Raw genomic sequence first — 15,660 nt, forward strand, 5'->3', positions numbered from 1 at the left:
TGAATTTATTTGTTGGCATGTAGTAAAAAAAAATTTGAGGTAAAATAAAATCAAAGACTTTTGTAATCTAAGTTGTATTGTTTATAGGTTGAATAATCAATGCGAGGGTCCAACTTAACAATAAAACTAAAAACAACTTCCATTCACCTATCACACTAAATTTTATTGAAGAAATTTTAAGTATTAAGTTTGTTCAAGCCAAACTTTCTAGCTTATTTTTAATTTCAACCTTCCCTTAGCCAAATTCCACAAAATTATTATCGTTGGATTTAAAATAAGATGAAGATCCAAGTATATCGTTCAGTCTAACGATTTTTTCTTGATAATTCAATCTGATATTTCTTTATTCATATCATCGAATTACAATACTATAATTATAGTGAATGCTAGCCATATTTTGCCATCAAAAAACTTATGATCACCCATATATTTGCACATACTCTCTCTCTAGAAACATATTACTAAATCTGGCTGACTGATCAAACATCTTGCATCATTCATAAAAAAAGAAAAATTGATAGACTATCAATCAACCAGCATAAATAAATCATCTCATATTATGATTTTCATAATTTAATTGAATAAATTGTCATACATAAGTAATTCATACCAAGATGCACATCATACATTTGCAATAGCGATTCTCCTTCAATGTTGATGAATCTTAATTGTCCAGAATTTCTCATGATTGCTAGCCCTTTGTGAGTATTAGTGTATATTTCGAAGGTTTTTAGGCTAGACTCTCAAGTGCCCTATTTATCTTGAAAACCAGTTGCAGCATATTCTTCTTTTTATTTTTTTATCTCCTTCATTTTACCCATACAATTCAAATACAATATTTTTTACGTGCATCCATTCTCCCCCTCAACTAATTTGCACATACGTTGCCCGTGGCGATACTTGGTGGCCATGGTGGGGTGACAGCCGCTATGCTCTCCACCTGGTCTGCTTAATGGGCCCCGCCGGTCTCGACTTTTCCAGCCAGTGGACAAACTCAGGCTTACGGTCCGGTTCAGACGCTGAGCTTGAAACACCCGCAGGACGGGACCCAACAAAAAAAATTAAAAAGAAAGAAAAGAGAAGGGGAAAAGAGAGTAGTTGAGTTGTAGTTTCGGGGACTACTCCTCTCGTTTCGGCCTCATCGCCCCTCGGCGGAGCTTCCCAAGCTGTGGGCGGAGCCAGAGAAAGAGAACGAGAACGAGACTTCCTCTCCAAGCTATTAATCTCGTCGCCATGCGCTCCAATTCACAGTATTCACTTCTATAGTCCCCTCCTTCGCTTCACCTGCTCTTCTGAGATCTCGAGGCGATCCATCCCATTTTCGATCTTGTTTTCCCTTTCTCCTGTCGCCGATCTCGATGTCTAACGCTCCCGGGCTCGTTTCTCCGTCCACCCCCTGCTTCCGCGGGAGAGATCTGGCGCCTTCGGGCCTCGTCCGATCAGGTCTCTTCATGGTGGCGAGGAATGCGAGGAGGGCGCCGCTCAGGTGCTGCGCCCCCACCGTGGGTGGCGGTGTGGAGGACCACGTCCTAGGAGCCGCCGCTACCTCTTCCAAGCCTCGTCTTCCAAGGCATGTATTTTTTTTTTCTTTTTTTTCCCTCTCACCGGAGGCCTTTTTGATGGATAATGCATTTGGGTGTTTGTGATATTGTTTCCATTGCTAATTCTTACCGCATAATGATCTGATAGTTCGTTTTTTTTCCTATTTTTGGTGGGAGGTGTGCGATTCTTATTTATTTTATTTTATTTTTGTGTTCCTTCCCTGAGGAAAGATTGGGACTTGGTGGTTCTGGGATCGATTTCTACAGCTCACCACTCCTAAGCTTGTAAAATCAAGATCCAAGCATATGTTTACTTGCTGTTTGGTTGAGCTCAAAATATCTTATTAGATGGGTAACTTTGAACCATTCACAGAGTCGAGGCTCTATTTTATTGAAAAAAGTCATCTTGTAGTTGATCCGCAATCCGTTCGCAACGGTGTATCATATGAGTTGAGAAGTCAGTAGTTCTTGTTTATTATTCTTCACTGTACCACCCTTGGCAACCAGCCAGGTGGGGGCCGGGTAGTTTCCCTATTTACATGGCCAGAATTTGTGAGACCTTTGTTTGGAATGGATTACTGCAAAGAAAATTGAAGTAAATAGAGGATCCCTTATTCTGTGGCTTAAGAAAGCTCTTGTTCTGTTTTCTGTCCAAAACTGACCAATTAGGACTAGTTTTGTGTTCTGAGCGAATGCAAAATAGTATTTGAAGGCATCATAAGTGTTGTAAGAGATTTGCTAGCAGGCAAAATGCAGAGTTGGTGGTTATGTTCAAGCTACATAGGATTTGACTTGTATTTGAATATTTTGCAAAAATTGGTAATGCAATAACTAGGATACGAAAGGAAAGAATAACAATAGCAAATATTGGTGAAGTAGACTGGTTTCTTTCGTTCACTTTAAAAAAATATTTCGCTTTTCTTAAGAGGTAATTTAGACAATGAAATCAAGTCCACACCCCCACTGTTATCATGGGTTTATGTCTGGCTAGAGATTTTTTTTTTTCCCCTCATCAACCTTTACTTGATAGTATTAGTGATTGTTGGTTTCAACCTTTATATGTTGCTTTCTGTGAAACAACTAATCGTAGATGGTTGCTGTCAGAAAACCAGGTTTAGAAGGTGCATGCGTGTGTTCTTCAAGATTATTATTAGGAGAGTCTTGTCAGCACTGTAGGAATGAAAGACTTAACAGTTTTAAAGCTCTGGCCTTTCTTCATGTCAATGTCTTACAACTATTTTATCTACCTACTGTGAAAGGTGTCTCAGACAATGTTCTGAATGTCAAACAGCAAGGATTATTTGTGTGGTACACTTGCAAATTTTGATCAAATTTTTATTTTGGTTTTAGAAGGATGTCCCATGTTGGTAATCAATGTAGCCAATTGTCTTTCTAGTGGGCATCTGTAAAGTCATTCTAGAGTGGTGTTCTATCTGCAGGCAATGCATTGGCTCTTAGTCTTTTGTTTTGTTTCTATATGTTAGATGCCATATTTCAATTAATACGTCAAATTCCCGTCTAAAATAAAAGAAGTCCAACAGTCGCTTATATACTTGCAATTTTTTGTAGAATTAAGAAATGACAAGGATTCTTTTTTCCACCAGTCTTGTTCGCTAAGTCCAGTGCTGTAAGTAATTTTCTGAGAAATAAGAGTTACATGACTGTCTATTTGTTTGAAATGACCATTGGATGAAATGTGTGTATAGTTTTTTTCCTGTCATTCTAGTAGTTTGAAATGACTGGTGTTGGATGAAATGTATGCAAAACTTTTTTTTCTTTTTATTTCACTGACAGCTGCAATGTGGCCAAGAATTCTGCTTGACATTATACCCCCATGCACATTTTATTTTAGAGGTCTATTGTTATCTGTCACTCACTGCTCATTATGTTTCAAGTGCTTGCTTTGTGAGAAGATGATATATCTTGATTTCAATTAGCAGCCTCTAGATTTTTACAGGTAGATATTGAATGTTAGTGACAACTGTACTTTGTTTCGCTGTTGCACTAAATTTCTTCCAACATGCTCTAGAAGACCTTTTTAACCATAATTCTAAGTACAATTTACATGCACTAATATGCATTTCCAGCAGATTTAGAGAATGATAGATGGAGAGAGATACTGATGGATCAGTGTGTGACTGCCGCACTCCCTCAACGTTCAGGGGAAAATCTTGCTAGCTTGCAATTTTGTCCATGTGAAAAACTTGGGCTGTAAAGAGAGTTCAACCTTATCAGAAACTACTGGGACTTGTCATCATCATGTTTTCATGAGAGCTTTGCAGAATAATTGAGTGGATTTTTGTAATAAACTTCCTGCCTGATTGTAAACCCTTTCACAATTTGGCTTATCTGGTTAAAGAAGGAAAATTAGGACTAGAAGTTGGTAAGGAAAGTATATAAATGAGATGGGCAGGTTAAGGAATGTGTAGGAGGTCCCAGTTAGGAGACATTAAAATTTGTGAGGAAGGGCCAATAAAGGAGATGGAAAGATCTAGTATAGCATAAATTGAAATTTCCAGAGAAGGATTCAGGGGCAGGCAAGGGCAAAGGATGTACCCTTCAACAAGGATGAGTAATAAAGATAAACTCAAAGTTGATTTGACTTCATAGTTATGTTTAATGCAATAGCAATCACCACCCTCAATAACATTATTAAAAAGGACTAGGCTCCTAAAATATATACGTTAACAGATGTCCTACGTCCTACCTGTAAGAAAGTCAGTAAGCAAGCAATATATGTTTAGATATGGTTGAGCTAGCAACGATGGTGTAGTATATTCTTTTTTTGTATGAGGCTGCATCTCTGATCTATTTTTGGTACCTTTCTTTTTTTTCTTTTCCTTTCTTTTTTTTTTTTTTTTTTTTTTTCTGGTGGGCTTTGGTCCCTGGTTCAAAGCCTGCATATTACTTGTGGGCTTTGAACCAGGGACCAATGCCGAAATTGCATGTTTATGCCATGGGCTATAACATACACATATTACTTTGCTACACTTACGTTAATTATGTTCATAACTGGATCTCTATTTGTGAGTGACTTAAAGATGTTTATGAAGTTGAAAAGTAATTTGATAGATCATGTAATAAGCACTTTGAAGTATGATTCTGTTTTCTAAATTGAGTAAGAAAATATACAGAGTTGTTGGAATGGGCTCAAAGCTTGTTGGATGTGGATCGGCTGTGCCAAAGCTAACGATTTCTAACGATGACCTGTCACAAATTGTCGAAACTTCAGATGAATGGATTTCTGTTCGTACAGGGATTCGTAATCGACGTGTCCTCACAGGTATTGTATTGTTAATATATCATTCATTTTCTTCCATTCTTGATGTGGTGATCTAATGTATACTTATCATGCCTTGTTTGGATGTGAACTTTGTTAGACACATTTCAACTTCATCAGCATGTAAACAATTTTCTAAAATGAAAAATTCATGAACCACCACACATGATGTGTACAACTTGGTGCTGTGGGATCTAAGTCTGACATTTCAATGACCTCTATATACCTTTAGACATCTCTATCCCAAAATAAGGCATTTTAAGAGGTTAGTGAAGCGCCCTAAAATATTCATGCAGCTAGAAACTAGAACAGGTAGGAAGACCATGTTATGTACAAAACAACATTACTAAGCCTTCAATTTGATAACTAGGTAATATCTAATCTTACATTGAAACACCTGTTAGCTTCACTACAGTTGGATATACTAGAAAATTTTGTAATATGGGGCTTTTGGTCGTGAGATGAGATCTAGGGCTGTCAATGGTTTGGGTTGGCCTGAATGTGCTGAAGACCTGACCCCAAAAAAACTGGGCTTGGGCTCAGCTTGTAGGGTTGCAAGCCTGGCTCGGGCCTGGGAATTGAGGCTCGGTCAATTTCTGGGCTGAACCCGAACTATAAAAATGGTAAAAGCTTAATGGTCATATTCTAAGCCTGGGCTAGCCCAAAAGCATAAACTGGGCCAGGCCAGATTGCGTTCGAGCATGAGGTTCAAACCTCGAGCCTGCTTCAGGTGTAGGCTCGCCTAGCCTGACCTGGCCCATTGACACACCTAATGAGATCTCAAGAAGGTCCTAAAATCATAAAATTGATAATTTCTACTTTGAGCATAATTTTTCAAATTCAGATTTCCCCCTTTCATATATTCAATTCTTTCCATTTGTGATCTGTCCCTCATAACTGGCAAGTACCTCCTACAAATCTCAACTTTTAAAATTCAAAAATTTGAATTCATCAATAGGATAGAATAATGATTTTAAAGTTGAAAACCACCTAATACATCCCTAATTCAAGGGTTTGTCTGATAGGAGACAAACAAAATTCTACATAATACTTTGACGTCATGATGCATATTATGTTTGTTTATGCACCCGAATAAAACTTGGTTGTCTTTCAAATTTCTTATGATTGAAAACTTTATCTGGACTTGTATATAATTGCTTAAATTGACAGGGAATGAAACACTGAGTGGGTTGGCTGTGGAAGCAGCAAAGGGGGCTCTTCAAATGGCTCAAGTAGAGCCTGATGATGTCGACCTTGTAATTATGTGCACATCTACTCCAGATGACCTTTTTGGATGTGGTGCTCGGGTATGCTGTCAAGAGGATGTTGTTAAATGATATTCTCACACTTGGGCCGTCTTCTGTTAGATGAAGAAATAGTATCCATTCATAGTTCTTTTTTTGTTTTCATGCTTAAGTTAGTTGATTTAAATGGAATGTTTTAGTGAGCCAGCTTTCAAGTCAAAGGCAAGAGACTGTTTGCACCTTGCAACTTGAATATTACTACTTTTCATCTGCGCTTTTACCCTCTGTTTGGTACGAATGATGGATTGAAGACAGGTGGATAGAAGAAGAAGGATGGATGAGGAAAATGATGGATAGATCTTCCATCTATCTTCTTATATATTTGATGAAACATGGAAGGTTGGATGGAAATGATTTCTTCTGTATTTAGTATATAAATAATGAAAAGTGGATGGATAAGATTTGTATAACATTTATATTAAACTATCCTTTGATAAAAATATCATTATTATCAAATTATAGCACTTATCTATACTAAAGAAGTAGCAATATATAAACATATAATCTTTATAATTTATAATTATACAAAAAATATATAAATATTTAATTTAATAAAAAATTTTATAAATTAATTATATATGAATTAATCTATTTATATATTAATTACATAAATAAATAATTAATTTATAATTTAATTTAAATAGTTAATTAATTTTGTACAAATAGTTAACTAGAAATAGTAAATATAAATAGAAAAATAGAAGACCATTCTAATTATTTATTTTTAATTATGAAAATTATGTTCTAAAATTAAAATAATTGGTAATAAAATCTAACAGTATAGGATTATAGTATAAATAAAATAAAAATATATATAAACAAAATGAATGAAAGACAGAAGAAATGTTATAGTTTCATTAAAATAAATTAATGAGTGATAATATTGACAATGTAGAAACCTACCCCTCACTTGCTCCATCCATCCTTCCTTGCATCATCTCATTTTAGAAGGATGCAAATTGTGGCCAGATTGGATGGGCAATCCCTCCTTTTCATCCATCCTTTCTAAAAACTTTTGAACCAAACAGTAGATGAAGGCTATCCATCTTTCAAACCCTATTCATCCTCCCTCTCATGACCCCACCAAAATATAGGATTATGTTGGTGCTTAACTTGCATTTTGTCAAATTCCTTTCGTAAGTTCCGTGCATGAGCAGTTAACATTGTTTTCTGGAATACTTATTACTGGCTGCAGCCTCCTGTTAGTAAGTGGAGGATGACAAAATCTGAATTTTGATTGCCCTTTTTTCCTTTCAATTGATAAAAAATTTGATATCTTTCTGGACCAACTTATCAAATGATGCCATTTATAGCCTCAAAAAGCTGCAGAGGTATACCCAGGTTACTGATTAGAAAAACAAAAAATGCTATTAATATATGAAGTGATTTTTCTTATTTGAAAGGACTAGGAAATTGCAGTAGCTGAGATGAAGGCTTATGAGTATATCATAGTCTTGTAAAGTTTTTCACTTAGTTGCGAATTTTATTGCATTCATTTGGTTCATTTATTGAGTTTATTGGTTATAGAGATGATAGTGCATTATTTTGCTTTTCATCTTCATCCCTTATGTTTAAGAATTTACTGTATTAAATGCAATGCTTTTGTTGTCTAAGCTGTACCATATTTCTGTTTGAGTTATGGATCTTTCTATTGGATGTTCCTTTTGTGTTGACAGATCTATTATTTAAACGTCATTCTTGGTAAACATTAATTCAGGTACAGAGAGACTTAGGATGCAAAAATGCTTGGGCTTTTGATGCTACAGCAGCTTGCAGTGGGTTTGTTGTGGGCCTGGTCACAGCAACTCGTTTTATTAAAGGTAATTTAATTATTTATACAAGGTTAAAAGCAATTCTTGCATAGCTACATAGTCTATAAAATTAACTATGCTGCATCAACTACAGGTGGTGGGTTCCAAAATGTCCTAGTAATTGGTGCAGATGCTCTCTCACGATATGTAGACTGGACAGATAGAGGCACATGCATACTTTTTGGTGATGCTGCTGGTGCTGTGCTAGTCCAAGTAACTTAATTTCTGTTTTCCTCTTAAGCTTAAGGTGGTCTTTTAAGTAAATAGCTCAGCCATCTTGTACCAAAATCCATAGCGGGACTTTCTTCCCAAGACAATGACCTTAAAGGATTCCATTTCATTATTCTATGGTGGCTGAATTTTAAAATCAACATCATCATGGATATGCTTTTCATTCTATTTATAGTTGCTGACATGTCTTAATGAAGATATGAACAACTAACTGTTTGCAAAGGTTGTTAATGATAGGAAAGTGAAACGAACAAAAGAAGATTAAAAGTTATCTGAACCCTCCCCCTGTATTGCTTCCATCCCTTTAAAATGTTGTACTTTGGCAGTTCAGTTTTTAGGAAATTTGGGAGTGCTATATGACATGACCTATGTTAACCTTTGTAGAAACTTGGTGTACAGGCACAGAGTTTTGGAGTTTCTAATTGAAGTACACTCCAGTCTTAATGTTGGTATTAAAATTTTTGCCTGTTTGAAGTGCCAGATTATATGATTAAAGTTTTTGAACTCCTTTAGTGAATTCTTATGTTTTTTTTTTCTTTCTTATAATATCATATGACATTAAAATAGGTGTTTTCAGTAAAATAGCATGAAGTGGTTAACTTAGCAATGAGTTTTCTTCTGTGTTGCTTGGAAGTAAAGCCAGTGGCATGGGGAGTGCCGGCATGCAATTGGCATGGGCACAGGCATAGTGGCACACACTCTTGAGGATGGACACCATTTTGTCCTTTTTTTAAAGTTTGAGGCTCTGAACTTTTTCCTAATCCAGTAACAATGTTACATGCAGTATAACAGTATTTTAATCTACCACAAAGTACCATACAATCAAAAATGTGTGTTACTGTGTTTATATATGTGTTGAATACTGTGCAGTGTGTCCGTTAAGCTAAGATGACATCCTATCAATATATTAACATTAAGTTCATGACAGTTCTTCGTGGAGGATTTTGAGTGGAGCTCATTCCTCACATGCGTATGCTTCTCTAATTGGACACATTCTGAAAAGATCCTGCAATCCCAAAGATTCTATCCTTTGATTTGTCTAAATTTTCGTAAAGAATGCCATTTTGACAAAAAACAACTGAATAACAAGGTAACAGTAGAGCACTTAGTTTTTGTCTGTAATTAAGATCAGCTGTTTGGATAACAGGATTCACCTATATGGACTTTGGTTCGTGTGTTGGGTGCGGGAGTGTATCTAAGCCTCGGATCCTCTCAATGTATAAGCAGTTCTGCTTTCGGTTCTGTGTTCAATTGCCACAGCAATTTCCATGTTCAAGTTCCTGTGTGTGCACTTTAGGCTAAATTGAAGGGTCCAGGTAACATGGGGAATCACTTGCAATTAATAGAGAAACTAGTTGGATAGATTTAGTATATAACTGAGAGATCTGATGCTGAATTGGTGATTTTATAACAGTGGTACGTAACAACATGCTTACTTAACATCCTACTAGAAACAGTTGTCTTTCAAATGTTATAATATGCTCTTTGATATGTTTATCATCTTTGGTGCATGCACAGGCTACATAATTGAATTGCTGGTATTATTTTTAGTGTTATTTGCTATAAAATGTAAAGAATATCTTTTTGAAAGGTTTGTTTGCTTTTTCAAATTTTGCAGGCCTGCAGTAGTGAGGAAGATGGCTTGCTTGGCTTTGATTTCCACAGTGATGGTCATGGCCAGAAGTATAGATCTGCTATTCAAGTTTTCATGAAAAATGTTCATTTCTGTCCTGCATTTTTTTCCCCGTTACTTTCAGATCACTCATAACCATTGTGGTTTCATTGTAGGCACCTAAATGCAACAGTCAAGGATGAGGAAACTGAGCTCATCTCAAACAATAATGGTGCACCTCTTTTCCCCCCAAAGAGATCATCATTTTCTTGCATCCAAATGAATGGCAAGGAGGTCTTCCGCTTTGCAGTGCGGTGTGTGCCACAGTCTATTGAAGCTGCACTTCTAGAAGCTGGCCTCACAAGTTCCAGCATTGACTGGCTGCTGCTTCATCAGGTAATCGTCTCCTGCTAATGCCAAATTCTTATTGTTCCATGATTAAATTCATTCGGAACCAAAGTGGCAACAACAATCAACATTGCAGGCAAACCAAAGGATCATCGATGCTGTGGCCACACGGTTGCAGATGCCCCCAAACAAAGTCATCTCGAATTTGGCTAACTATGGAAATACAAGTGCTGCATCCATTCCTCTGGCATTAGATGAGGCTGTTCGGAGTGGAAAGGTGCAGGCCGGCAATACCATTGCCGCTGCAGGTTTTGGAGCTGGAGTTACATGGGGCTCTGCAATATTAAGGTGGAAATGAAACTCTCTCCTCAAAATTGATGGAGGGAAAAGTTGAAAAGAGTTATTAGGGAGAGTGGATCATTAAGCTATAGCCCAGTTTGGCTTTCCCTCATGAGATCAGGGTGAAAGAGGGGTTTCGCTATTTTCTAGGCCAAGCTTTTGTTATCAGTTTTCCAAGTTTCCTCTTATTTTATTTCAAGTGGAACTATGAGCTGCCGAGTATTTATTTATTTTTCCCTAGGTCATAATGGGTGCTGAACCATTTGTGTCATGGAATGGCGATCAAATGCCTTTGCTGCTGTCTTCCCTTGACTACTCTCAAACAATGCTGCCTGTAACTTTGATCTTCTGGCATATACATCGTGATACAATCAGTTTTTTCTTTCTGTTATTATTTTTTAAATTTTAAATGTGAGCTTTTGGTGTTTTTACCAGGCCACTTTTTGATCTATGAAAGCAGGTTGAGCTGAATTGATTTTTCTCACCAGATGACATAGATGGTTATCTTTTGCATGAATCAAGCCCTAATAATATATCTAATCTTGGATACATCAAGCATGTTTCTGTAATTTTTATCATGAGATTTTCCAAGATCTCATTCTCTCAGTCACCTATCTATCGGCAATTGTACTCTTTTTTACATCACGAGTATTAAGAATTGATTTTAGCAAAGCATTAACGGTATGTTCAAGATTTTTACTATTAGCAGAAAAATAGAGTGACACTTGGACTAAGAAACATGAGCTGTTGCCCATAATTTAGGAAGCGGAAGTTCTCATTTTAGGGGTGGCAGAGCGAGGTTGGGTAGGCCCTCGGTCGGGTCAAGTGTAGATTTGATAACATCAATCCTCAATACAGGCCACTTATAATTGAGTTTGGAAGAAAAAATCTATGACCAATTCACGTATTTATAGGATCCATATCTAACGTACCAATCTATACATAAAAGCAATCTGGGATGAAGAGGAGGTGAAATAGGGTTGGCATCCAAAAAAAAAACTGAGAGAGAAGAAAGGAAATTAGAGAAGAAACATGATAAGTCATGAAAATAATGCAAATTTCCCTTCTCTCTCTCTCTCTCTCTCTCTCTCTCTCTCTCTCTTTTCACTTTTTCTCCATAATTATTGATGTATAATTTTTCTAATAGCCCAGAGTCTTGACTATGATATACAGTATTATCTTATTATACAAGGGATGAGAGGAGAAAATAACTTTAAAATTAAATATTTAGATATTTACAAAAATAAAAACATTTTAAATTATATACTAAAATACTTATAAATTAGGATTCCTTCTTTCTAAAATATTGGGCGTTTCAAAGAAAAAATAGTTAACATTGATTCAATTTTTGCTTCCCCTCCCTTTTTTTTCTCATAATTTTGTCTGCTTTTTACTCTTCTTGTATTGTATCTTTTTCACTCATTACAATTATTTTAGAGATCTAGAACTAGAGCTCAAAGGTCTGTCCAACATGGCAATCCGTGGCCTCAACCATGTAATTTTAATAAAGTTCATGTTGGATAATCTAAATTTGACATGATATAAATTTCCTCATCCAACCCATTTATTTCAGGCAGAATTTTAGGTGTAGGTCAATGTACCATCCCTGTCCTTGATAGTTTGAACTCGTAACTACATGTTGGCATACTAATTAAAACTACTATTGGAGACACGCAATATGCTGTGGTCAGTTTGTCCCTCTCTTTAGAGATTTTTTCTCTGGTGTTAGTATAACCTCGTAAATACTAACTGCATTAGATAAGTTCACTTTGTTATTTCTCCTTTTTTTTTTTTTTTTTGGAAAAGGTAAATAGTTTCAAATAGCTGGATTGAAATAGTCAAGTCAGATCCAACCTGTTAACATAAAATCGATCCAGAAAGTATTTTCTCCTTGTTATTACCAAAGATGTAAAGAAACGTCATTGAGTCAACAAAAAAGTTCTCTAAGAACAAAAGTATTTCCATTGCCGGGATTTGAACCCGGGTCGCCTGGGTGAAAGCCAGGTATCCTAACCGGACTAGACGACAATGGAATCGTATTTAATTATACGCATTATATGTACTATTTTATCCACTTCTCGAGATATATCCACCAATTCATCCATCTACGGCTGTGGAATTCTTCCTCCTTGAGCCAAAGTGGGTTGCGCAATGTTGAATCACTGTTCTCTCAAATTTTCCTTGACTCGAAAGCTCTGGATTTTAGAGTTCAGTCAAGCTGATAATGCTTTGATTTGGTTTACTTTGATTCAACACATTTGTTGTTATCTAGTTACCATCTGATGTATGATGTTAGTCCCATGGTAATAGCTAATAATGATCATTATCTTCATTACAGCACTTATAACTAATAATTAGACAGGGTCGTTGCATTGAGAAGATGGATTGAAACCTTTTTACAAAGGTGTCCACAGAATGCTGGGAAAACCAAGAAACCAAAGATCAAACTCACCCATACCACATCTAAAAATAAGTGCTTATGGATCCTTATCACACCAGACTCCAAATTATCCAAGGTCATTTGTAAGTAATACAAGGCCCCATGGGCAATTTGAGCCACATAGAGCTGAATACAAAGATGTCTCAATTTCATAATGCTTCGACTGTCAAAGTTGAAAATTTCACGCGATGATGAGTCCGCTGCACCATCTGTCGGCTCCAACTTAACATGTTTGTAGCTTCTAAAATCTGGCCAACCAATTACATGTGATTGCTCCCTCCCCTTATACATCATTAGCATTCCATCCTAAACCGATGGCTCAGGCCATAAGAATGCAGTGGGCATGCCATGCATGGTTCACCATTCAGAAGAAGCAGTAAGTTTGGCATGCATGGCGTAAGATCTCTGTGGCCTCCTTTCTTCCATTTTCATCTTTGCTGCCGCTAAGTTCTGGCGAAGACCCTGATTTGATGCCAAATAAGTGCGTTTTGCTCTCGATGGAGAATGTACCTATAAAAAATTTTTTTGCCAGAATTTATCCGGCAAAAAATTCTCTGATGCTTATGTTAGTTGAGATCAGAGAACAATAGAAAAACAACAAAAGTGAGAGCTTATTAAGTCAAAAAAAAGCTTATCATGGTCCTTCTCTTACCTCCATTTATATAGAGATAGAATTTGCCATTACTTTGTAATTTTCATCCCTTGCAGTACGGGAACGTGAGAGTTACCGAATTCAATGTGAATTTAGTAGACGGTTAATTTGAACGATAATTTTTTAATTATGAATAATTAATGTTCTCATTATACAATGTAACCGTTTTGACCTCTAATCTTCTGGATCGTAGGCTACGGTTCCTCCATAAATACTTGATTGACATCTAAATAAGACAATCGATTCGATATTGATATAAGTGTCGATCTATGAGTAATTGCATTGCCCAACTAGTCTTCAAGTATTATTGATAGTCGTTCGAGTAGGTTTGACGATATAGACAATTGTCGGTTCTCAACCAGATAGAAAAGTCAAAGTCTCCGTCGAGACCGTAATTCCAACTAACTGCCCCAACAATCTTTATGAACGAAGGGAGACGAATCAACGGTAGGAACGGTGGTGCCGGGCTCAGTCTCCATTCCACCACCCTTGCCAATAAAGGAAGATGCTTGTAGTTCCATGGCTTGAATCAAAAAGCATGCGGACAAAACAAGTTATATAACAATATCATGTGAACTGCTGAAACCTCTGCATGACAGCTCCTGAATTATTCTTAGACGTACAAACAAAGACTAGTTTTCACCAGAAAACCAAAAATGGCGGAATAAATCTACGCTTTGGTGGGCCGACGGCTGGTGCAGGGTCCATGCCTGATCCGACCTCACTCAGGCCAATGAGATCTGAGCCTTTCCACTTTTCCCTTCTGCGCAAAAAGTACATCTTAAATTATATAATGATATTTCACTCCCATATATTGTATCCTTGTTATGCCACAAATGTAATCAATAAACTAAAGGTGAAATTATCCTTGTAATAAAAGCAAATTGACCGCATTTACCCAAGGAAAAGCATATGTCCCTATACATACATATAGGTATCTACTTCAATATATTAACACATATCATTGGTTGGTAACGAACCATTGATATGGATCATAAAGTCTCTGATATTTAATTTGGGTTTTCTCTATTAAAAAATGTGGGCGCGTACATATGGTTGGGTCTAATTGAATTAAAATCTGACAATCCATGCATGTCCTGCTTTTAGATCAGATCTTTTGAACCCAACCCAGCCTTTGGGAGCCGAAAAAATAATTGAATAAAATTTGAAAAATCCATGCATGTCCTAATAAGGAGTCTATGTTGCTCGCCCTAAATTTCAGGCTCAGAATATACAGCTACAAGGTGATTCCACCATAGTTGTAAATTGGGTGAATTCAGTAAATATACTAAGGGAGCTACAACATTGGTTTAGAAGCTCCCCTAATTGCATGGTTTCTTACATACCTCGAGAAGGTAATCGTGCTCTTGACTATGTGGCAAGGATTGGTATGGATGAGGATTTTGACTTCTATTCCCATGCTCGGTTGCCATCATAGCTCTAATATCTATGTGCTATGGATTATTATTCGGTTTTGCATTATTTTGAACTCAATTGCAGATGTTCTTGGGAGCTTGTTACTTCTAGACAAGCTCAGAGTATGCTTAACTTTTGGTATCGGATTCCTCAGGGGAAGTGTGCAACCGGGTATTGTAACTGTTTATTACATGACTGCTTTCACACCATTATGCTCCACTTGATACTCATATTGCTTAATTTGTTGATTGATGGTTACACTTTTTCTAAAATATTTGTGACCTGCTGATATCTCAGAGGTTATTAAATTTTAACTTAGTGGGTCATTGGTTAACGGGGGATTATTCAGCATCAAAGGTCTAGCAAAGGAGCACATTGTCAAACGAATATATTTATGTTGTTCACTCTTGAAGGATGCTTGGTTTACTGCATTGGAAAGGTCCTTCTAGGAGTTGCCCACTTTATCTGCCTGATTATACCTCACCGTCAGGTGTTTGCATATGTTAAGACTATTATCCTTCACATCTTATATCTCTGTACCATTGTATCTAAACACTTGAAGAAGCGGTTCTTACCATGCATCAGCTGGTTGTTTGATCTATTCCTGTGGGGATCGGATGTAAGGGTGGCAATTGGATTCGAATATAAACGGGTTGGGTCAGATATGAATTAACTCAAAAAATTCT

The 15,660-nt window shown here is 36.7% G+C and overlaps 1 protein-coding gene and 1 non-coding gene across 2 annotated transcripts; one reads left to right on the forward strand and one right to left on the reverse strand.

Moving 5' to 3' along the window:
* The first annotated feature begins 1,093 nt into the window (after window positions 1-1,093).
* On the forward strand, window positions 1,094-10,852 carry LOC105058326 (beta-ketoacyl-[acyl-carrier-protein] synthase III, chloroplastic). Its single transcript, XM_010941208.4, has 8 exons — window positions 1,094-1,570; window positions 4,676-4,824; window positions 5,992-6,128; window positions 7,843-7,945; window positions 8,031-8,149; window positions 9,786-9,850; window positions 9,956-10,175; window positions 10,264-10,852. The coding sequence occupies exons 1-8, from the start codon at window positions 1,359-1,361 to the stop codon at window positions 10,483-10,485; spliced, it is 1,227 nt and encodes a 408-aa protein (XP_010939510.1). The 5' UTR covers window positions 1,094-1,358; the 3' UTR covers window positions 10,486-10,852.
* A 1,573-nt stretch (window positions 10,853-12,425) lies between these two features.
* On the reverse strand, window positions 12,426-12,499 carry TRNAE-UUC (transfer RNA glutamic acid (anticodon UUC)). The gene has a single exon. It is a non-coding gene; the product is annotated as a tRNA-Glu (tRNA).
* Window positions 12,500-15,660: the final 3,161 nt, after the last annotated feature.

The sequence above is a fragment of the Elaeis guineensis genome, chromosome 15 (genome assembly GCF_000442705.2).
Source record: "Elaeis guineensis isolate ETL-2024a chromosome 15, EG11, whole genome shotgun sequence".
In the NCBI taxonomy this organism is placed as follows: Eukaryota; Viridiplantae; Streptophyta; class Magnoliopsida; order Arecales; family Arecaceae; genus Elaeis; species Elaeis guineensis.